Source organism: Lithobates pipiens, unplaced genomic scaffold (genome assembly GCF_037356315.1).
Source record: "Lithobates pipiens isolate NorthernLeopardFrog02 unplaced genomic scaffold, aLitPip1_a1.2 Scaffold_18, whole genome shotgun sequence".
NCBI lineage: Eukaryota > Metazoa > Chordata > Amphibia > Anura > Ranidae > Lithobates > Lithobates pipiens.
The window spans coordinates 555,191,737-555,216,960 of record NW_027507758.1 but is presented as its reverse complement, the minus strand read 5'-3'; the positions used below and the strand labels follow the sequence as shown (position 1 = coordinate 555,216,960).

Here is a 25,224-nt window from a genome sequence, read left to right as displayed (position 1 = left end):
GGGGAGGTAGGAGTCGATCACGGAATCGTCGATTCCCGTCAAGATCTGATACAAATATAGGGACACAGTCATCTGGAAGTGAAGATGAAGCAAGACATAACGCTTCTTTTTTTAGACAAAAACCTACTGGACAAGTCGGAACCTCTCCAGTCCAGGGGTATCCTAAAGGGAGGCAAACAAGGGACAATAGGAGGCGGAGGGAATCAAGGCAGAGGAGGTCAACAGGAAGATTCAGTCAGGTCAAAGCGGAGGAACACCAGGAGTCAGAGCCGCCCCCTGATGAATCTATGTTAAAAAGTGCCACTGAAGACCTTAAAATTATTAATCTCTCTGATTTCCAACTTGAGAAACGCCATTTTGACCTACTCAGTAGAGGCTTATCCTTCTCACCAACCACGAATATGGAACACTTTGGAGTATATAAAGATCTTTGCGTTTTTTTAAGGAAGGTATACTTCAAGGTGATCTATTCTGAAAAAACTGCTATAAGTGATCCATCCATGAGCCCTAGGGAAAATGAGGCCCTGGCATCTCTGGTGTCACTATTAGAGGAAGGGAATATATCCTCAGAAGAAGATGAAACCCTAGATGTACCGGGATGGAGAAGGGATCCTAAAATGAGAATACGTTCTACTAAAATGCCACCATTCCGGAAAAATAAATGGCTGGGGGTATTCCTCAACTTGGTCGATGAAGATCTCAATAAATTGAACTGGGAGTCCTCTGCTGACGATAAGCTTACCCCTGAGGAAAGAAGGGCATTAAAAGAACTGAGGGAAGCGCATCAGGTTATCGTTAAAAAGAGTGATAAAGGTGGCAATATCGTCCTCCTCTCTGTGGATCTGTACAAAGGGGAGGTACGAGACCTCCTAAGTGATGAATCTACCTACAAAAAACTACACTATGATCCCTTCCAGTCCCTGGTTGTACTTATCAATGAAAAACTACAGTGGGCATTTGAGGCACATTTGATTTCCAAGAAAGAGCATGTATTTTTGAAAGTTGTTGACTTCAATAAGCCGACATTTTACATAATTCCCAAAATACATAAAAATAAACAAACACCTCTAGGAAGACCCATAGTATCGGCTATACGGGGACCCCTGGAACGTGTTGGGAAGTATATCGATTCTCTGATTAAGGAGATGGTCTTGTCCTTAACCTCTTATATACGAGACACGGGCGATGTTTTGGCTAAAATAGATGCCCTTGAATTCCCTGCTGATGCCCTCCTCGTGGGGATAGATGTTGAGTCACTTTATACATTGATTCCCCATGAGTGGGGCATCTTGGCAGTTTACTATTTTTTGGACAAACATTTTCCAGAGATGGGAGCCCAGAATGAATTTGTAATAGAGCTTATGGAACTTGCACTCAATCACAATTTTTTTCCAGTTCTCTGGGACATATTACCAGCAACTCCAGGGAACATAAATGGGGGCCCTGTGGGCAACAGCCTATGCTTGTTTGCATCTGGGCTACTGGGAGGAGGAGGTAGTGTATGCTTCCCCAATGTACCTCGGCCATGCACTCTCCTGGCTGAGGTACATTGACGATGTCCTGTTGGTGTAGGCGGGGACCCGTGCTGACTTGAGGATGGGAAATTGACTAATAGCACCTTTAGGAAGGAGACAGCAGCCAACACACTACTACAAGCTGATAGTCATCACCCCAAGTCATTGATACGGGGTATACCGGTTGGACAGTTTATGAGAATCTGGCGAAATTGTTCAAAAGATGAAGACTATCAATCTGAATCCAAACAACTGTATCAGCGATTCAGGGAGCGGGGATATCCCCATCGCACTTTAAAGCGAGTCAAGAGCATCGCAGGTCAAAAGAAGCGATCGGACTTACTCCTCTCCCAGAAAAAGATACAACGGGATACTATGGAGCCAGTGAGATTTATTACCCCATATGGAGCCCAGTGGCACCAGGTACATGTAATGCACCTGTGGCCCAACAGTTTATGAAATTCCATCAGGACAAGACCGCAGGTCTCATGGTGAAGGGCTTTTTTGCCCTTTCGCTATCAGAACGAAGGGATGATTTTGATAACGTACTTTTGCGCAAATAAAAAAGTTGGATTTTTATGCTTGGCACCCTTCAGCCAAAAGGCCTCAACCACGAATTGAGCCTGAGTGTTTTCCTTGAACTCTATAAATATTATGGGTACTTGACTTAATGCCCTCATTGTATTTACTATAAGATTGGGTTTAACCTCGTAGCTCAGGCCTTTACAATTGTCTGCATATTCTTATTTCTGATTTGTCCTTGATAAGTTGTTTCCCCTCTCCCTCAGCCTCCCCTTTTTCCCTCCCTTTTTTCCCCTCTGAAATTGAGGTACTGGGGTACTTGTGTAACTATTTCTGTTTGTGGATATATGTAAATCCACATTACAAATGAGTTAATAATGGATTGAATTATGTCGTCACTTTCATCTGAGTACAATGGATACATGATGTGTGTTTTTTCCTGTAGAAATACCCTGCATTTTTAATCTTATAATGCTGCAGCATATTTTTATGGATTGTTATGATTAGTGAGATATACAGTGTTAAATAGGATTTACTATATTCCCTTTTTGCATACACTGGTTATGTTGTGTATGTGGCCCCTCCCTCTACGTTTCAATAAAGCCAATTTTTTACTTTGTATCAAAAGCCGTGGTTGATTCTTCCCTTTTTTGCTATCATGGGACCCTCTTGTCCCTAATTTGTCTATTACGTACTGCGGCAGCATGGCTCGGCTGCGCGAATCGCCACTAGGGTGCAAACGGCCACTAGGGGGCACACGCGCCCCCGCTCACTCCCCGAGCCGATGCAAGTGCCCGGAGGTCTCGACCGCTGCCGGGCTCCGGCGATCGCTCGGGGCACACGGAGAACCAGCAGCTATGTGTGTAAACACACAGTTTCTGGTTTTCTGAGCAGGAAACTGTCAGATCATCTGTCCATACAGAGTATGGACAGCGATCTGTTAGTTTTCCGGCACAGTCCCAACCCCCTTCAGTTAGAACACAAAGTAGGATACACATTAACCCCTCCCCTGCCCCCTAGTGTTAACCCCTTCACTGTCAGTGACATTTTTACAGTAATCATCATTTTAATCGCACTGATCACTGTATTAATGCCAATGGTCCCAAAAATGTGTCAAAATTGTCCGATGTGTCCACCATAATGTTGCAGTCACGATAAAAATCGCAGATCGCCGCCATTACTAGTAAAAAAAAAAAACTATAAAAATTCCATAAATCTATACCCTATTTTGTAGATGCTATAACTTTTGCGCAAACCAATCAATAAATGCTTATTGCGATTTTTTTTTTACCAAAAATATGTAGAAGAATACGTATCTGCCTAAACTGAGGAAACATTTTTTTTTATATATATTTTTGGGGGATATTTATTATAGCAAAAAGTTAAAATAATGCTTTTTTTCAAAATTGCCGCTATTTTTTGGTTTATAGCGCAAAAAAAAAAAACGCAGAGGTGATCAAATACCACCAAAAGAAAGCTCTATTTGTGGGAAAAAAAGGACGTCAATTTTGTTTGGAAGCCAGTACTGTATCTGTGCCAACGGTGAAAGTGGAGTTCCATGCGCCTCTCCTCCTGTGCCCTCATTCACCAGCTTGCCGTGAATACAGCGATAAGATAACACTTCTGTTACTTCAACAGGTTGCACAGGTTGCTCACATGTATATTCTATGGAAAGAGAATCAGGAGAGATCCATAGTATAAATAGTGCAGTGAGAACACCACGTGGAAAGGCCGCTGATTGCTTGTATGTGACACTCCTTCCACCAGTAGAAATAAACTCTTACCAGCTCAGATGGACCTCTGAATGTTCAGATGGTCAAATGCGCGTGTTCACACTCTCAGTGTGCAGGGGTCGTTATATCCACATGCGAAAAGAGCAGTACTCCAAATCCTTAAATCACATGCAGCCAACTCCGGGAAAAATGGATTCACTCCAGATATCAGTAGGTGCGTTTGCATGAGCAAAAAAATCCAGGAGCAAAAAAAAAGGAAACATACAAAAAGACGATCTAAGTGTAGCAATAAGTAGATCGCTTTATTAAAATATTCATTAGAATTTAAAAGGTTTCTTATAGCACAAACAAAATGTAAAAAAATCCTTCAGTTTCAAAGCCCACAAAATGAATTGCTGAATAACAGTGAGTTGCTGTCAATACAGCTATTACACCACTAGATGCCAGTAGTGGTCCATAAGAATATCAAGTCTATAGCTGTGCCATGTACAGCGCCAAATGCATTTTAAAATGAAAAGAATGTGTAAAGCAAAAACAACACAGGTTGGACGGCGGGTGACGTCCGTGATAAGCTCCTCCCCCGTACGTACGTTACGTCCTATCAAGGACTTCGTCAGCGGTGGGTGGAGCTATACAGCGTCACCCTTATGTTTATATAGTGAACTGTTGCCATGGTAAGCCTGCAACCTAATCAGACGGCGGTGGCCGGAAACGGAAGACCGCCGCCATATTGGTGCCAAAAAGAACTTGCTTTACATATGGGGACACTTAACCCAAGCGTCCAAACACAGTGCACTGCCATAATTTTATTAAAAATTACTCAAACGCAAGAAACAACACAACAGGAACAGCCCATTGCATATGACTTGCTAAATAGCTACCATTACCACATTGCTAATGCAATGTATGTATATTAAAAATGTATATAATATATAATAATATACATATATTTTTAACCAATATATACCATTTTCATAAAAATACCTGTGGACATTTCACCCGCTGTCAAAAAAAAAATAAAAAAAAAATATATATATCATTCTTCAAATAATATCATTTATCAGAAATAAAACAATTTAAGTCGAAATCGACATTCAATCCTCCCGGAGTCAGAACCCTAGTCTCGTGAATCCAGAAAATTACCTCCCCTCCAATGTTTTTTCACTTTTTCCACGCCCCAGAACTTAAGGCATCGGGGGTCCCTATCATGGAAATATCTAAAATGTTTGGACACATTGTGGGAACGTAGGCCTTTTTTAATGTTGTTTACATGTTCTGCGACGCGGACTCCAAGGGACCTAGAGGTCCTCCCTATATATTGGAGACCACAATCACATTCAAACATGTAGACAACCCCTTCAGTGTTACAGGTAATGAGATTTTTAATTGGATACATTATCTAAGCCATAAAATCCTTGCGTCTCTTAATATTAAATTTACAGTGTTTGCAGGCAGGACATTTGCCACATGCATAAAACCCTGTGAGAAAGGAAAAAATCCCATTTTCCTTCATAACGGGTGGATCGACTACACTCGGAGCCAGTATGTCCTCAAAGTGGGAGCTTTTTTATAGATAAATCTCGGACGGGGTGGTAGAACTGGGCCTAGGATACGGTCTTTCTTTAAAATATCCCAGTGTTTCATAATAATTTTCTCAAATTTTCTATATTGAATGTTATAATCCAAGATCATCCTGAAATCATTGTTCATAGGCTTTTTGCGATAATCATCGCTAGTCTTAGGGAGATTAGCGACCAAGGCCGCTCTGTCTAAACTACCTACATTAAGTTTTTGGCTATCTATAATTTCTGGATTATATCCCTTCTGCAAAAAACGTTTGGCCAGGACATTGGATTGTGCGCAATAATCCTCTAAACGGGAACAATTGCACCTCAACCGAATAAACTGACCCCTAGGAATGTTACATAACCAAGAGCGATGATGACAACTATCTAATGGTATGTATCCATTCCTGTCTGTCGGTTTGAAATAATTTTTGGTTTTGAAGCAAGAGCCTTCCTTGAAGATCTCTAGATCTAAAAAAGTAATACTCAAGGGATCTGCATTCCAAGTGAGTTTGATGTTCTTGGTGTTCCCATTAAGCCTGGACATAAACATCTCCAGGCTCAATAGGTCACCTTCCCACACCATAATCAGATCGTTTATATATCGTTGGTAGCATTTCAATTGTGTGGGTCTGTTCTTAAAAATGGTGTCTTCCTCCCACAGCGCCATAAAGAGATTTGCAACACTGGGTGCAAAACGAGCACCCATAGCTACTCCACGGACCTGTAAACCTGTACGTGCTCGTTTTGCACCCAGTGTGAATGTGGTTGTGGTCTCCAATATATAGGGAGGACCTCTAGGTCCCTTGGAGTCCGCGTCCGCGTCGCAGAACATGTAAACAACATTAAAAAAGGCCTACGTTCCCACAATGTGTCCAAACATTTTAGATATTTCCATGATAGGGACCCCCGATGCCTTAAGTTCTGGGGCGTGGAAAAAGTGAAAAAACATTGGAGGGGAGGTAATTTTATTCGAAGCCTTAGTCAACGCGAATCTTTCTGGATTCACGAGACTAGGGTTCTGACTCCGGGAGGATTGAATGTCGATTTCGACTTAAATTGTTTTATTTCTGATAAGTGATATTATTTGAAGAATGATATATATATATTTTTTTTGTTGTTTTTTTTTTTTGACGGCGGGTGAAATGTCCACAGGTATTTTTATGAAAATGGTATTTTTATGAAAATGGTATATATTGGTTAAAAATATATGTATATTATTATATATTATATAAATTTTTAATATACATACATTGCATTAGCAATGTGGTAATGGTAGCTATTTAGCAAGTCATATGCAATGGGCTGTTCCTGTTGTGTTGTTTCTTGCGTTTGAGTAATTTTTAATAAAATTATGGCAGTGCACTGTGTTTGGACGCTTGGGTTAAGTGTCCCCATATGTAAAGCAAGTTCTTTTTGGCACCAATATGGCGGCGGTCTTCCGTTTCCGGCCACCGCCGTCTGATTAGGTTGCAGGCTTACCATGGCAACAGTTCACTATATAAACATAAGGGTGACGCTGTATAGCTCCACCCACCGCTGACGAAGTCCTTGATAGGACGTAACGTACGTACGGGGGAGGAGCTTATCACGGACGTCACCCGCCGTCCAACCTGTGTTGTTTTTGCTTTACACATTCTTTTTATTTTAAAATGCATTTGGCGCTGTACATGGCACAGCTATAGACTTGATATTCTTATGGACCACTACTGGCATCTAGTGGTGTAATAGCTGTATTGACAGCAACTCACTGTTATTCAGCAATTCATTTTGTGGACTTTGAAACTGAAGGATTTTTTTACATTTTGTTTGTGCTATAAGAAACCTTTTAAATTCTAATGAATATTTTAATAAAGCGATCTACTTATTGCTACACTTAGATCGTCTTTTTGTATGTTTCCTTTTTTTTTGCTCCTGGATTTTTTTGCTCATGCAAACGCACCTACTGATATCTGGAGTGAATCAATTTTTCCCGGAGTTGGCTGCATGTGATTTAAGGATTTGGAGTACTGCTCTTTTCGCATGTGGATATAACGACCCCTGCACACTGAGAGTGTGAACACGCGCATTTGACCATCTGAACATTCAGAGGTCCATCTGAGCTGGTAAGAGTTTATTTCTACTGGTGGAAGGAGTGTCACATACAAGCAATCAGCGGCCTTTCCACGTGGTGTTCTCACTCTACATGCTCTTTTTGTTGTCATATATGATCAAGACGCGTGGACTTTTGCATTTTGCGCTGCACTATTTATATTAATTGATGTGTTATTAAGGTGTTTTTTGTATTGCTCCTTTTGGTGTTCAGCTTGCAAATTTGTTTGTTCATATTATACATGTGTGCGCTGATTGTTTTTCTTTTTATTGGAGATCCATAGTATGATTCCATTTTATTAAAAAGTAGTGTTAAAAACAAATTGAACACTTACAATAGCCATCTTCCAGAAGCACACCAGTGAAGCTCTCCTATTTATCCATACACATATGCTTATGATGTAAGTGTAATTTGTTTTAACACTTCTTTTTAATAAAATTGAATCACACTATGGATCTCTCCTGATTCTTTTTCCATAAAAATATACATGTGAGGAACCTGTACAACCTGTTGAGGTGTTTAACCACTTAAGGACCGCCTCACGCCGATATACTTTGGCAGAATGGCACTGTTGGGCACAATCACGTACCTGTACGTGGCTCTTTAAGTGCCCAGCCGTGGGTCCTGAGCTCCTACCCAGTCCTGCGCTCCGTGACCACGGCCGTGGGACCAGCGGACCCGATCGCTACTGGTGTCAGGCGGTCGGGTCACAGAGCTGAAGAACGAGTAGAGGTCTGTGTAAACAAACCTCTCCCCATGCTTCCCAGTGTGGCTGTCACCGATCATCTGTTCCCTTTTATAGGGAAAGACGATCAGTGACGTCACATGCCAGGCCACGCCCCTACAATAAAAAAAAACACACAACATCACTCATAACCCCTACACTGCCCCCTAGTGGTTAACTCCTTCACTGCCAGTGTCATTTACACAGGAATCAGTACATTTAAATAGCACTGATTGCTGTATAAATGACAATGGTCCCAAAAATGTGTCAAAAATGTCCGATGTGTCCGCCATAATGTTGAAGTCACAATAAAAATCGCTGATCGCCGCCATTACTAGTAAAAAAAAAAAAATGAATAAAAATGCTATAAAACTATCCCCTATTTTGTAAACGCTATAACTTTTGCGCAAACCAATCAATCGCTAATTGTGATTTTTTTTTTTACCAAAAATATGTAGAAGAATACGTATCGGCCTAAACTGAGGAAAAAAAATGTTTTTTTATATATTTTTTGGTGATATTTATTATAGCAAAAAGTAAAAATTATTGAATTTTTTTCAAAATTGTCGCTCTATTTTTGTTTATAGCACAAAAAATAAAAAACGTAGAGGTGATCAAATACCACCAAAAGAAACCTCTATTTGTAGGAAAAAAAGGACGCCAATTTTGTTTGGGAGCCACGTCGCATGACCGCGCAATTGTCAGTTAAAGCTACGCAGTGCGGAATCGCAAAAAGGGGCTTGGTCCTTTGGCTGCAAATTGGTCCGGGGCTAAAGTAGTTAAGTGACAGAAGTGAACTTGCTATCTTTGGGACCTGATGACTAGTAGTTCCCTCACAGGTGCTGTTTTCATGACAAGTTGGTGATTGAGGGTACAGGAGGAGGGAAGCACAGAACTGCACTTTCACCGTTGGCACAGATATATGAAACTAAGAACAGCACTTTGAAGGACTTACCGTATTTTATTCACTTATTGACATGATATATAAATTGCACTGTTATGGTGTTTATAATAGATGCATCATTTTAATATTTTCTTTACAAATATATTATTTATGGCACTTGCAGAGAAAATTTAACTTTTAGGTGTTGTAAATAAGAGTATAGTATTATATAAATGGTTTGACAGCTCTGGGTTTACATCTTATATTCTAGAGGATTCTTGTGCCTTATACCACAGCAGCAGTCACTTTTTATTAATTGATATACATACCGTAGCACAGGGGCAACAAAATTTAAGTAGAATGACAGAGAAGCAAGAAAAAGATAGAGCTAGGAAGGAAGGAAAAATACAAATAAAAGGGCGAGAGGGACGCCCCACTACAAGAAGGCACTCTAATTGGCCTTTAAAAGATTCAGAGAATGCGGAATCAGTTAGGACATTGAATGAAATGAATTGGGAGGTTCAGACATTACTGTCTTATATTCATCAGAAGTTTGGTAAATGAACCAATAAGCCAATTTTTGGGCAAAAAACGAGAGTCTGTTCAATAAGTATGGATAAGTTCTTGAATCAATTTGTTTAATTGTGTAAACCCTTTCCCCAAAGAGGGCACCTGGCACTGATGCCAGTGAACAGGAATGCACATTTGGGCTGCAATGATCATCCGCATAGTAAGGGATTTATGACAATTGCCTTTCATAGTAAGGGATTTATGACAATTGCAACATGGAGCCTTCCGCTCTCTCGCACCGACATCAATTGCTAGGAATGTTAGGGAAGATCTAGTGAACCAGGACTGGTGTCTTATATCAGCGCAAGTACACCTTAATTGTGTAAATTGTGTTCTTGTATAGTAACATTCAACAAACCCTTGTGCATAGTGTTAGAAGCTGCTTTGCAATCCTCTATTCCTGTTCCAAACACTGGGAAAATGAGGATAGCTTAGACTGAACATCTCAAATGAAAAAGCCATAGATAGTAGAAATGAGATGATGCCATGAGGACTGGGAAACACAAAGTTTCTCAAAATGTGTGAGGGGCCTGTTATAAAGGGTCCTCCTTTTCAGATCATTTAAAAAGTAATGCACTTCCAAGTAGGCCCTGAGAGGAAATGGGACTGTGCGAAGCAAATCAAGAAGGTCTGTTCTGTCATGAAAGACACCCTTAGGAAGGAATTTCCGTTTTAATTGGAAAACCATAATTACGATAACCATAAATACCACATTTTGAGTTTCTTAGACCATTAAAATGAAAAAGATATAGGGGCATTACCTGAAAGGTCACTCAAAGTCCATTTCACATTAAATTTACTGATGTCAGCACTACAGCATGTCAAGTTAAATGCAGGGCCATCACAGTACGAGTCCATATCATTTGAAGATTGAATCTGTAATGTTTCAATTGTCCTGATGGTTGTGGTTTGATTTAGTGGTGTTCCAACAGTTGTTTGAGAGCAGGTGTAGTTACCTATAGAAAGTGAAAGTTCCAAAATGTTTATATGTACCAGGAAACAGAGGATATTACCAAAGTGCTGAGACTCATAACTCCCAACTATCCCTGATTTCCAGTGACTGTCCCTCATTTGGAACAAGTTCCCTCTGTCCCTCTTTCCTCTTCATTTGTCCCTTATTTTGGTCTGATCTATATAGTTGTATATAAAATGCACTATTTATCAAAAAGTGTTTCCTAGTGCTAAAACTTTCATCCAATTACCAAATTGCTGCATTTGTAAATTTTAAATGCCAGTATAAAGGAATATTAGTGGTAAAAAAGCACTTGTGGGTTTCGCCAAGCATTTTTTTGTACAATTCTCATTTAAGGGGGGCATGGCAGGGGGTGTGTCTTATGCCCACATTCTTTTGCTAATAGGTGTCCCTCATTCCCATTTCAGAAAGTTGAGAGGTATGGCTGAGTACACGTGATTAGTCAAGAGGAACACAGATAGTCCATTTGTAATCCACTTATTTACTAACATTAAGGCAAGCAGCGGGCAGACAAATGAATGTGCCTATTTTGCTATGGTACCCTTAGAAATAGCCCCTCCCCCCCGTTAAGGTGGAACTAATTTCACTCAATCAACAATTATGCCCTGTACACACGGTTGGACTTTCCGATGACAAAATCCGTCTGATTTTTTCCAATGGATTTTGGCCCAAACTTGTCTTGCATACACACGAGCACACAAAGTTGTCGGAAAATCAGATCGTTCTGAACGTGGTGACGTAGAACACATACGACGGGACTATAAATGGGCCAGTAGCCAATAGCTTTCATCTCATAATTTATTCTGAGAATGCGTGGCACTTTGTCTGTCGAAATTGTCTACACACGATCGGAATTTAAATAATCGGATTTTGTTGTCGGAAAATTTTAGATCCAGCTCTCAAACTTTGTGTGTCGGAAATTCAGACGGAAAAAGTTCGATGGAGCCCATCATGTACAGCCATGTGTACAGGTCATAACACTTTTTAGTCCCTGTGCTGCGAGTCTTAGTAAATAGATGGGAAGATATAATATATTTATTTGTTTACATTTTTAAAATTTCTTCAGTTGCTTCCTTAGGGTAGTCCCATCAAGAATTATAATTTAAGTATAAGGAATGGCTATCGATGAACCCTTTCATGACTAAGCCTACTTTTGACATTTGGTGTTTACAAGTTAAAATACATATTTTTTGCTAGAAAATTACTTGGAACCCCCAAACATTATATATATATATTTTTTAAGCAGAGACTCTAGAGAATAAAACGGCGATTGTTCCAATATTTTATGTCACACGATATTTGCGCAGCAGTGTTTTAAACGCAACTTTTTGGGAAAAGGGACACTTTCATGAATTAAAAAAAAACGAAACAGTAAAATTATTCCAATTCTTTTGCAAAATGTGAAAGATAATGTTACGCCGAGTAAATAGATACCAAACATGTCACACTTTATAATTGCAGGCACTCGTAGAATGACGACAAACTACGGTATCTAAATTTTTTTTCCAGTTACCAGGTTAGAGTTACAGAGGAGGTCTAGTGCTAGAATTATTGTTCTTGCTCTGACGATCGCGGTGATACCTCATATGTGTGATTTGAATACCGTTTACATGCGGGCGCGACTTCCGTATGCGTTATAAAAAAAAAAAATCTTATTTTATTTGTTTTAAAATTAATAAATTTTAAAAAACAAAAAATTGATCACTTTTATTGCTGTCACAAAGAATGTAAGCATCCCTTGTCACAGTAATAGGTGATGACAGGCACTCTTTATGGAGGGATCAGGGGTCTAACCCCCGATCCCTCCTTTACACTTCAGATTATTCAGATCGCAGTTTTCGGCGATTCTGAATAGTGTATTTCTTTTTAAATCCGGTGCCATTGGCAGCCGAGTAAACAGGAAGTGGCATCATGACGTCGCTTCCGTGTTTACAATTAGGAGACTGGAATGAAGCCGCTTATGGCTTCATTCCAGTCCCTCCCTAGCCACTGGAAGTGGCGGATGTGCGATCAGTGCTCCCGATTGAACGGGAGCACCGGTAAGAGCGGCGGGAGGCAGTCCCCTCCCGCTCCTCCGGCATAACAGCCGAGCGGCTTTTAGTCGCATCGTTGTTATGGCTGGAAAGCAAATCGCCCGCTCTAAAAAACAGTACCAGGATGATGCCTGCAGGTGTGGGCATCATCCCGGTATAACCCCCGGAAGCCGAGTACGCACATCTGCGTAGACTCGGCGGCAAGGGGTTAAAGGTGTGGGGGGGGGGTTTGTTTGGTAGAGGTATTTATCTCAGATAGCCAATGGCTTATCAGACATATTGCAGATAAAAAGCGGACGCTAAAAGAGTCCCCACATTTTTTATGGGTCAATAGTAGCAACCTCCCCACACAATCCAGGAGGCCAGTTGGCCTGCTGAGTGATCTTGTCACAGGGAGCCCCTCAGGAACACTAGACGCCATTGCACTAAACACTAAATGCATGTAGCTAATCATGTAGCTTAACAAATGCTACATGCATTTGGTGTTTATTGCAGTGGCTGCTGGTTTTTCTGAAGGGCTCCCTGTGACAAGATCACTCAGCAGTCCACATGGCCTCCTGGATTATGTGAGGAGGTTGCTACAATTGGGCCATTAAAAAATCAGTGGCGATAAATATTCCTATGTGGGGACTCTTTTAGCGTCCGCTTTTTATCTGCCACATGTCTGATAAGCCATTGGCTATCTGAGATAAATACCTCTACCAAACAAACCCCCTTCCTCCCCCCCCCCCCCCCCCCCCCCATACACACACCTTCAATTGCTAGCCATCCACTAAAACGGATTCCTTATACTTAAACTATAATTCTTGATGGGACTAACTACCCCCCGGAAGCCGCCCTGTACTTTGCCTATTCTGGTTTGTGTTTAGCTATGATTTTATACTCCATGCATTCCACATTATATATCACCCTGATGCTCCTAAAGAAGCGCAACACGTAGAGCTAAGATCAAGTCTACATAATTTCACTGCAATATGGCCGCACTCTTGGATCCATTGTGACAATGCTATGACATTCTTTTCTTTCGGATTCAATGTAGTTGTAAATTGGTTATATACAGTTGCAATATTTTAACTAGTATATGACTCATTAATGTGGATTTTAATATATCTTTTTTCTATGTTTATATAATAAAGTATATATTTTTGTCTGGTCGTGCCTAAAGTCCAAGCCCCTTTTTTCAAATTTCTTTTCAAGCCAAATAGGGCACAGCACTGTTTATCTACACAGTATCACGCTATGTTGATACAGTTATTATTGATTTACTAAAGATATATAGACTGTGCACTTTGCAAGTACAGTTGCTCCAGAGCTTAGTGAATGAGGTAAAGCTTCACTTTGCAAAGAATACCCAATCACATGCAAGAAAAAAACAAAAAAACAAACATTTTTGCTCGCACATGATTGGATGATGGAAGTCAGCAAAGGTTTTACTCGTTTACTAAGCTATGGAGCAACTGCTCTTGCATGGTCTATTTGCCTTTAGTAAATCAACCCCATTGGCTTTTATTGAGTTGAGTTCAGCAGCTTTGGCAAAAAAACACAAGTTTAGGAGCAGCCGAGTACATGAGGCCTTACTCAATTCACTGCACACTGTAGAAAATAGGATAGCCCTCCTCATTTTCAGGCTGGAGGACATCTTACTGTCCCTGATCAACCCCTCACATCTATTAAATTTAATTTTTTTTTTAAATCATGGACAGTCTGCATGCAAATACAATCTGCAAAGATAAGTCCTCTGCTCCAGACTGACATCTACTCAAGGCAATATGATATTTGTATAACTCTTCCAGAGGGCTAGTCTACTGGATGCATCAGACAAGTTGATGGCTCAGTTGGCAGCTCCTGAGAGGAGTTCTTAAGCAGGGTGGGGTGATGTTTTCAGGAAGCTATGTAAAGCACCCTTCTGGCCTATCCCATCAACCATGATTTGCCTGTATTGCATTGAAAAGCACAGAAACCTAATGATGACATTGCTTAATCTAAAATGAGGTATGTAATTAGGTTTCCTTTAAAAATGGCATTACCATGTTGAAGAGGGTGAGGGAGGGAGGAATCAGAAAAACTTTAAATGTCTTTAAAACATTACATTGCACCGAAGTCTATGGAAAAGCGTGGGTTAACCCACATGAAAACTGTGGGTACACTGCAATGCAACTGTGCTGCGGTTTGGCTGCCTCTAAGGGCTAATGCACATGTGCTGAAGCGCGCTGCTATAAAATGCAGACATGATGCATTTTATCGCAATGCACCATGCTGAATCACATGGCAATGTATGGCAGAGCAGCGCATCACGCTACTGTACATTGCCATGTGTTTTGTACACTTCACATAAAGTTTATACAAAAAAAGGGGACCATGTGATACGCTGAATCATGCACCACACTGACCATTGCTGCAGCCGGGAATGGACATTGGGAGCAAAGGTTGCTGTTTTTTTATTTATCAGTTTATGGAGAATGCGGGTCGCAACTTTTCATTTCACTTCCTTTTTCCCAGGGGTACAAAACAAACAGAAATTTTAGCTTGTTCACAGCCAAACATCACTGATGTGTTTTAGAGTCGGAGTGACTCACCTTTATCAGTATCATTAACATTTCTTATCATCAGTGAATATTGCACCGTTGTGCCTTGCTGATTGGAAGACATGTTGTATTTTTGAAAAGGTGCTGTAGTTTTTGTATTTTTGTCTGAAATTGGCATACTTGAATTCAAATACCAGGAAATGTTGTCAGACGCACTGAACGTACAATAAATTGTTACTGTGTCTCCTTGGAAAAAGGTGTCTGGAGAAATTGTTATATTTGACCTTGCTATAAGAAAAAAGAAAGATGTGATTATAGCAATTGTAAACCTAATCACTTAAATTGACAGCTTTTTTCCCTTAATAAATTATATCATCATTTAAAATTGCATTTTGTATTTACTGGGTTTATCTTTGTGTAATATTAAAAATGTGTTTAAAGATCTGAATCATTTAGGTGTGACATATATGCAAAAAAAAATAAAAAAAAGGAAAGGGAGCAAATACTTTTTCACAGCACTGTACATCATCCATACTCTGTGGTATACATTATATTTAATGATGTTGTTGGACTTAAATTCAATCATATATTTTTGACAGCTTTTTGATGGGCATCTTCAGCCTGAAATGTCCAAGGTGGCCTCAGTAACCCATGAGTGTTGCTGTCTGGTCCTGTGGCCTCAGTGACCCATGAGTGTTGCGGTCTGGTCCTGTGGCCTCAGTGACCCATGAGTGTTGCGGTCTGGTCCTGTGGCCTCAGTGACCCATGAGTGTTGTGGTCTGGTCCTGTGGCCTCAGTGATCCATGAGCATTGCGGTCTGGTCCTGTGGCCTCAGTGATCCATGAGTGTTGTGGTCTGGTCCTGTGGGCTCAGTGACCCATGAGTAGTGCGGTCTGGTCCTATGTGGTATGTACATATAATCATTACAGCAAACAGTTTTTTTGTATTAAAAACATTTTGTATGTTTTATATACAGTTTACACTTACTGTGCCAAAAAAGTCTAAAGAAATCGAGCGAATTGTTCTGTATTATAGTGGCAGGAGGCACAAGCTATAATGCGTGATGCACCCCTCAGTATAAAGAGTAATGGGGGGGGGGGGTGTGGGCACAGCCAATCACAGTAGGTGCACCATTGAACAGACACAGTGCACCTCCTTATTATACTTGATCAAAGGTGAACAATGAGGTGGGCCACAGGTAAGATTGCCACCTGGCTGGCCAAAATGTTGCCTGGCTGGCAAAATGTTGGCATTGTTCTAATGAAAAGAGATCATAAATTTGCTGTTCTTTTCCAGAGAACGTGGCAACCTAGCCACAGGAACTAATAGTATGTGCATGTTTCGCACCTGCAATGCAGTCAGGAGGGTAAGCAGGTAAAAGGCTAACAGCTAACAAGGTCCAACAAATATAAATAAAATTGACTTACGTATGCAGTATTGTTGCAGCGGAAGGGTGGTAATACAAATACAGTTTCCATTGACACATGGTCCAGATGTTCCAAGGCAGTCATAATTCTCACTACAGGAACAGTTTGCATAGGATCCATTGAAAGTACATGCTAAACAACAAAGAAAAACATTTGAGAATTTAAAAGAACTTTCTCTAGATGCACAAAGCCAAGGGTTCACACTCTTTTGTGTGTCTTTTTACCTGTTTCATTATTGACTGGTTTATCAATACCGCATTTCACCTGCCATGGCATTGTAACCTGTCTATTTTGGCATAGTGGTACTCTGTGGGTTTTGTTTCATTAACAGACATAGTGAGTGTGATTTACTAAAGGCAAATAGGCTGTGCACTTTGCAAAGTGCAGTTGCACGCTACAAGAGCATTTGCTTCAGAGCTTAGTAAATGAGCAGAAGCTTTGCTGACTTCCATCATCTAATCATGAACAAGCAAAGTGCTGTTTTTTTTTTTCTTGTATGTTATTGTGTATTCTTTGCAAAGTGAAGCTTTACTTAGTTTCATAAGCTCTTGAGCAACTGCAAAGTGTACAGCTTATATGCCTTTAGTAAATAAACCTCATAGGGGTTGATTTACTAAAGACAAATAGGCTGTGCACTTTGCAAAGTGCAGCTGCTCCAGAGCTTAGTAAACAAGCAGAAGCTCTGTTGACTTCCATCATCAAATTACATGCAAGCAAAAATGCAGTTTTTTTATTTTTTTTTATTTTACTTGCTGGGCTGGGTAATCTTTGCAAAGTGAAGATTTTCCCCATTTACTAAGAAGTAGAGTATAAAATGTCCTGGCATCAGTTGGAATGAACAATGGGGGTTATTTACTAAAGGAAAATCCACTTTGCACTGCAAGTGCACTTGAAAGTAAAGTTGCTGTAGATCTGAGGGGGACATACAAGGAGAATAAAGAACAGCATTTTAGCTTGCGCGTGATTGGATGATAAAATCATCAGAGCTTCCCCTCATTTCAGATCTACCCCTTAGATTTAGAGCGACTGCACTTCCAATTGCACATTCAGTGCACTTTCAAGTGCACTTGCAGTGCAAAGTGGATTTGCCTTTTGTAAATAACCCCCACTGCCCCATCCTTGGTGTCAGAGAGAGGAATTGTGTCCCCTCACTGTTTTCATTGGAAGTAATTGTGCCCCATTGCTCCTGTCATTCATAGGAATTGTGCCCCATTATTGGTGTCATTAGTAGGAATTGTGCCCCATTGTTGCTGACTTGTCATTGGTTCCAATTGTTAGTGACATTAGTAGGAATTTTCCCCCATCTTTGGTGTCGGTGGTAGGAAATGCGTGCCCTCGCTGTTGTCATTGGGGGAATTGTGCCCTATCATTGGGCCCCATTGTTGGTGTCATTGGGAAGAATTGTGCCCCGTCACTGGAGTCATTGGAAAGATCTGTGGCCCATTGTTGATGTACCGTAATTGAAAGGGATTGTACCCCATCACTGTCATCTTTGGGAGGAATTGTGGTCCATCATTGGTATCATTGAGAGGAATTGTGCCCCATCACTGGTTTCATTGGGAAGAATTGTGCCCTATCACTGATGTCATTGGGCCCCATTGTTGGATGTCATTGGCGGGAATTGTTGCCCATTGTTAGTGTCATTGGGAGGAATTATGCCCCATTTGTTGATGTCAGTGATTAAAATAGTGCCGGGCCACAGTTTAGAAACCACTGCTCTAGAGAAATAAATATACCTGTTTGAGTGATCTGAACTTATATGTTTGTACCCAAAATGTCCAAAAAGTTCTTCCCCAGCGATGACATTGTACCTGCCTAATCAACTATCTAAGGAGTTGAATTTTTGGATTGTAATTAAAAACCTATACACAATACTGTAGGAGTTAACATTAGGAATATGGATTAGAGGGTTAACATTTGTGATATTGATTAGGGGGTTATTTTAATGTTAACCAATAGGATTAGGGTTCATCTAATGGTTACTTGTAAAGCTTTCTTCTTCTCAATTAGCACCAGTGTTATAAGTTTTCCCTGTGCAAGTTTCATCTTGGGGACAGCTGGCGAGGGGGCAGGCTGGCCATTTATTTCCATTTCTGTGCTAAGTGCATCGCATCATCCCCTCATCGTGTCTTCTCTGCTCTGCACCTTTCAGGTAACTGACTCCACTCATCCCTGAAACACTAAGCTAATTTGCATAACTGCAATTCCCATCTGCCTTGATGTTGCCCTCAGTAACTGACTCCAATCATCTCTGCAACACTAAGCTACTTTGCCTGATTGAAATCAACATCTGCCTTGCTAAGACTTATTGAACCTGCTATTCAGTTTCACATTCTTTCTGTCTCCAACCTTGCTTGGCTCCAACCCACAAAGAGCCCTTCCCTTCTTCATCATTATACTATTCACTGCCTTTATGACAAAATCGCACACCTATCCCGCCCAGACCTGGCCACTGTTGTCTACAACAACTTACTGTCATCCTCCCAGGACACACTTCCTCCTCTCACTACATGCAATCTGGGAAAACAGATGACACCAGAAGTCACAAAAGATGCAGCCATAGTTTTGAGTGAGAATGGCTTAAAACTGCCTGCAAGATTTCATCCTCTACAAATCTGCCCTTATCAAAAACTCCTGCCTAAACACTTCTAAACAAACCTACTACACCACTCTCATCAAAGCCCTCTTATCCAATCCTCGTAAACTCCTTTCTACCCTTCACTCCCTACTACCTCCATCCACTATCTTACTGTAGCCCAGGGGTTGTTACTGTCGTTATTATGTTAAATGGTTTAGTGTTTCTTAAATAAGGATCTGGCTCCCTCTAGTGACCGCTGAACTCTGTTAGGATTTTTTCCTTCCTTTTAAGAAACAAGTACAGCTATGTATTGTGAGATATGTAGTCTGTATGAGGAAGTGACTTGTGTTGTTGAATCAGTTTGAACTGCAAGACACACAATGCTCTGCGCATAGCACAGCCTGCTGGGAGGAGAGATAAAAGGACAGGCGCGGCCTGCTTTTAGCCTCTCTGGACGCCATTCAACTGCCAGCAGGAGGTCTGTGTGTGACCAGAAGTGAGATGCTTCGGCTTACAGCGGAGAGGCGGATTGCCCGCCCCAGAGGGAGCTTTGTGGATGACCCTGCTGGTCTAGCAGGTGGATCGGCCTGTGTTTCAGAGCATTTGAAGCCATCTACTTTCCTGCTCATCAGGAGTAGCAGCGCACCACAGCGGCACCATCTTCACTGATGCAAGCACCAGAAGGAGATTCCGGATGGAATCTACCAGTTTGCTGGGATCCACAGTGGTGAGAAGGCACCTGCCCATCCAAGTAGTGACTGCAGTATTGCTAATGCTGCGTACACATGATTGAATTGTATGACGTACTTAGTCCGTTGAAATGCATTTCAACGGACAATCCGATCGTGTGTGGGCTTCAGCGGACTTTTTCAGCGTGAAGTCCGGAGTACTAAGAAGGCCGGTTTGCACACCAATCTTCCCGTCGTACTTTGGTTTCAGCGGACAATACGTTCGTCAGTATGGTAGTCCGACGGACTAAGAATGGCGCATGCCCAGAAAGGATTTACAGGGCGGAAGCGCTCTGTCTTGTAAAACTAGTGTTCGTATTGAAGCTAGCATATTCGTAATGCTGCAAATTTTGTGATCTTTTAATATAGCACATTCTTTTCTTCTTCATAATGCGAGAAAAGTGAAGTTGCTTTGCTGCTTATATTCACACAGAGTTATCACAAATGTATTTATTCATCCTCATCTTATGATTAATATTCCAATTCGAGAATAAATAATAAAAAAAAATAACGGACGAATTAAGCTGAAGTCTGAAAAGCGCGAATCATCTCTAACCAAACTTCCACTAACGCAAAGTCAGCAGAAGGAGCCCAAAGGGTGCTTTGCTGTGTCTTGGACTTCCTATTTCTAGTCCCATCGTACGTGCTGTACGTCATCGTGCAAGCTTTCGTCTGACTTTTTGTGTATCCGTGTGTGGCCAAGTCCGTTCGGTAGAAAGTCCGCCGGATTGTCCGCCGGATTGTATGACGGACTAAGTACGTCATACAATTCGATCGTGTGTACGCGGCATAAGTGAGTTTCTTTCCTACAGACTGCTGGTGAGACTTGTAGCTCCACGGCTGTGGATCTGCTGCACCTGAGCATCTTACAACCAGACTTCGGGGCCTTGCTTTTCTCCCCTGTGCTGTAAGGTCAGTATTGTATTGCTCACACATAAGAAGGAGTGTTCAAGTGGGAACAGTTCTTCAGCTAAGCAATCAATAGAATCTTATTCTACAGTTATTGCCCTTTTGTTTCTCTTGGATTACAAGTAAATACACAAGTCAACACTGCAGTATAATATAAGGCTAGCAGAAGGCATCCGGAAATGAAGGAACATTTACCACCTTATTCCTCTACAAAGCTTTACTGCTCTACATTAGAGAATTGCTCTGAACTGCAACCTAGGGGGAGCCATTTAGTGAGATATAGTTATAACTTGCATTGTATTACTGTATTCACTGTTTATGCATTCTCTTTGTGCATTGGTCTGTGTGCTGAGGTCTCAGTGGGAAGGTATTCAATACATGTGTTAAAAGTTTTGAAGATCTATCTCCCTATGCACTTGTTCACATATACCCCCATCAGGTTGTTATTGGGTACGAGTGTATGATATAATTGCACTGAATAATACCTCTGTCGATTATTACCTATGTTCATTTATTGTTTAACCATACCATTTCCTTGTGTTATTCGTTACCATAGTAAATAGTGGTTCAGTGATTTTGTGGTGAGTCTCTCATTATTAACGTGGTATTTTACAATGGAACCCAAGGTGTCAGAGGTAAGAGAGGGTCTGCAGAGTGGGGGTGGCCAGTGGGGTATAGAGTCAATCAGCAGCCCCCATGGGGGTACCACTACATTACCTACTGTCCAGGAGATTGCCAGTCATTTCATAAGCAAGATCAACACAATTTGTGATGAGCTCCAACATCACACTCAATACTTTCCTCTTTTTGACTCTGTTACAACTGAGGAAGTGGCAAAACTCCTTTCTGAGGCCCACCTCACCACCTGTCCCCACAATTACCACAATTACTAAGGCCCCCTTCCTATTCTATGAAAAACTCTCTAACCAACATCTCCAATCTCTCTCTCTCTCTCACTCCACCTGCACCTTTCCCTCCCCAATCATGCGCTGGTTACCCCAAAACAAGAAAATCTCTCACTGGACTCCATCTGTTTGAACAACTTAAGACCCATCTCCCTGCTCTTATTTTCCTCCAAGCTTCTAATCTAATAATCTAATCTAATAATTATTATTATTATTATTATTAATGCCTTGTCCACAACCGTATCAGTTGCCATCTCACTGACAACAACCTTCTCGATCGCCCACAGTCTGACTTCTGCCCACAACATTTTACTGAAACTGCCCTACAAAAACTCGCTAATGACCTACTAACTGCTAAAACCAATGACCATTATTCCAAACTCATACTCTAATGCCGCGTACACACGACCGGACTTTTCGTCATCAAAGGTCCAATGGAACGATTCCGGCAGACCATTCGATCGTGTGTGGGCTGCAGTGGACTTTTGATTTGCAAAAATCCGTCAGACTTTAGAAATGGAACATGTTTCAAATTTTTCCGCCAGAACTCCGCTGGACCCAGTTCCTACCGAGAAATCCATTCGTGTGTATGCTAGTCCGACGGACAAAAACCGACGCTAGGGCAGCTATTGGCTACTGGCTATGAACTTCCTTATTCTAGTCCGGTCGTACGTCATCACGATCGAATCCCGTCTGACTTTGGTGTGATTGTGTGTGGCCAAGTCAGTTCATTTGGAAAGTCCGTCAGAACTCTGTCAGAACTCCGTCAGAACTCCGCCGAAAGTCCGTCGGACCTAGTCCCTCGAAACGTTCGGTCGTGTGTATGCGGCATTAGATCTTCCACTGACTTTGACACAGTTGACTACCTGATCCTTCTAAATAAATTACACTCCCTTGGCCTCCGTGACTCTGCTCTTTCCTGGTTCTCCTCTTACCTATCTCAGTGCTCTTTCAGCCTCACATACAACATCACCTCCTCCACTCCTCTTCCTCTCTTTGTTGGGGTACCCCAAGGCTCTGTCCTTGGGCCCCTTCTATTCTCTCTCTACACCTCTTTCCTTCACTAGTTGATAACCTCCCATGGCTTCCAATACCACCTCTACACCAACAACTTCCAGATCTATCTCTCTACTCCCCAGCTCTCCCTCTCGATCTCCTCGCATTGCACAAATTTACTGAGTGACATATTAGTATGGATGTCATCCCATTTCCTCAAACTCAATCTTTCTAAAACTGAGCTTTTAATATTTCCTCCTCTCCGATCCCCCTCATGACTTTACCATTGAGTTCAACAGCACAATCATCATGACAGGATGCTAGGTGTAATCCTAAACTCTGACTTCTCCTTTGGGGCCCCACACCCATTCACTAGCTAAATCTTGCTGCCTTAACCTACTCAACATTTCCAGAATTTGCCTCTTCCTGACTAATGACACAACAAAACAACTTATTCATGTCTTGGTTATATCCTTTGACTACTGCACTGGGCATTCAAAAGCATACTGTCCATCCATGTAAAGGGCTGTGTTTGCTCGCACGGGATACACAACTGTCCCATGCATCCACGTGTAGCTATTCCCATTCCCATGCATGATCTCTGCCCACATTTTTGACCAGATTAAATGTAAGTGTTAAAGTTGTAATTGAGGTTTAATTATAAAAAATATGGATTGGTTAAGATGTTGGTAGGTGTAGTTCTTCTTCACCCAGCAATGAGGTGCCTTGCCACTCGCGGATGGAGTGGAGACATAAGGAGAACATTTTCCCATGCAGCCTCTGTAGGTGTCATAGGAGAGGCAGCTGTCTGATTAGATGTTGCACTTCCAGTGGCCATTCACAGCCATATTGGTTGAGGGCATGCTAGTAAATAGCACTAGAGTACTAGAGCCAGGGAAACTACTCTGGCTCTACTCCTGTGTGAGTAGGGCCAAAACTAGAATTACACCGCTGTGTGCCGCTACTGTGTCAGAAAGCTGCCAACCCACCAGCTCTCCAGGGGATGCCGCCCGGGTAAGACCCTCTTAGTTCATATTGTGTATACTGCACCTGAGGATACTGTACTTCACTGCACAACTGTAAAAAGCCATGCTCACAGAACTACCAGCGCTGAGAACCAACATACCATATCAGGACTTATACAATGAAAAGGGTTTGAAGAGGCAGCCACATTTGTTTACCATTACCAACCCTTTTTGCACTGCTTTACAGAGTAATCCTGTATATGTATTATGTCATGTGTTAAAATGATCAGACATCTGAAATACTATTTGAAACAAAAAGAAAAAAGAAAATCATAAAAAATGCTTTCTGCAAAAACGAGTACACCAGGATACTTACCCCCAGAGGATGCTACACTGGTTATCACTATAGTATTTGGCAGCAAAGCATTCATATTCTGCATAACATTTGCATATTGTGTAGTCGAACCAGCATCAGGGAAGCTTATTTCAATTTCAACTTCATAGCTGGGCATATCCTGGTTGGCTGCCATGATAGAAAAACAGATGAGGTCATATAGATATTAAAATGCCTTAAATAGGAAATTGGTTTGCAATGATATGTGAATATGGGGGCACCACTACTAAAAGTATATATATTCTGTATTATATTTACTTGTTTTACATTTCTTCAGTTAACTTCTGTTTTCTGGCCTAAGCAAATTCTTCAGGAGGGGAGGAGGGATTTCTCAGATAAGCATACCCTACTGTCTGTATGCCTGAGCTAGTGGCAGATGGATTCCAGGAAGTGAATGTTACATGAAGCATCTGCCCTTACTCAAGATGGCCATGACCAGAAATGCTGGGGGGGGGGGGGGTTAAATAGATTTCTCAGCCAAATTAAGCATGGAGACATGGATGGATGGTGGAGTTTGCTTTGAATATTAATCACTTCCGGACCACCCACATACTGCGGCAGGATGGCCCAGCTGTGCGAAGCGACGTACCTGTATGGCGTTGGTTCATACATTGGATACAGTTCACTAACCCCCCCCCCGATCACAGTGAAAAGAGGCAGAACGGGGATCTGCTTATATAAACAAGGTGGATCCCCGTTTTGACAGGGGAGGAGAGAGAGATTAGCTGTTCCTAGTGATCAGGAAGAGTGATCTCTCTCTCTACTCCCAGTGAGCCCATCGACCTCACAGTTAGAAAGCACATCCCTAGGGGACACATAACCCTTTGATCACCACTAGTTTTAACCCCTTCCCTGTCAGTGTAATTTATACAGTGATCAGTGCATTTTTATAGCACTGATCACTGTATTGGTGTCACTGGTCATCAAAAAGTGTCACTTAGGGTCAGATTTTTCTGCCACAATGTTGCAGTCCCGCTAAAAATCACAAATTGCTGCCATTATTAGTAAAAACAATAAAAAAAAATTAAATTCTTAAATCTTTCCCCTATTTTGTAGATGCTATAACTTTTTCGCGCAAACCCATCAACATACTCTTATTACAGTTTTTTAACCAAAAATATGTAGTAGAATACATATTGGCCTAAGCTGATGAATAATAAATTATTTTTATATATATATATATATATA

At 41.3% G+C, this 25,224-nt stretch overlaps 1 protein-coding gene across 1 annotated transcript in view; it reads right to left on the bottom strand.

Annotated features, from left to right (window-relative positions):
• Positions 1–25,224, bottom strand: part of LOC143988963 (adhesion G protein-coupled receptor F5-like) — a 102,879-nt gene that overhangs the window by 64,018 nt on the left and 13,637 nt on the right. The window contains exons 4-7 of the mRNA XM_077488923.1: positions 24,019–24,165; positions 16,562–16,693; positions 15,186–15,422; positions 10,365–10,559 (exon numbers count right to left, since the gene is read on the bottom strand). Of these exons, the coding sequence (XP_077345049.1) occupies positions 10,365–10,559; positions 15,186–15,422; positions 16,562–16,693; positions 24,019–24,165 (711 nt within the window). The remainder of the gene's footprint in view (positions 1–10,364; positions 10,560–15,185; positions 15,423–16,561; positions 16,694–24,018; positions 24,166–25,224) is intronic.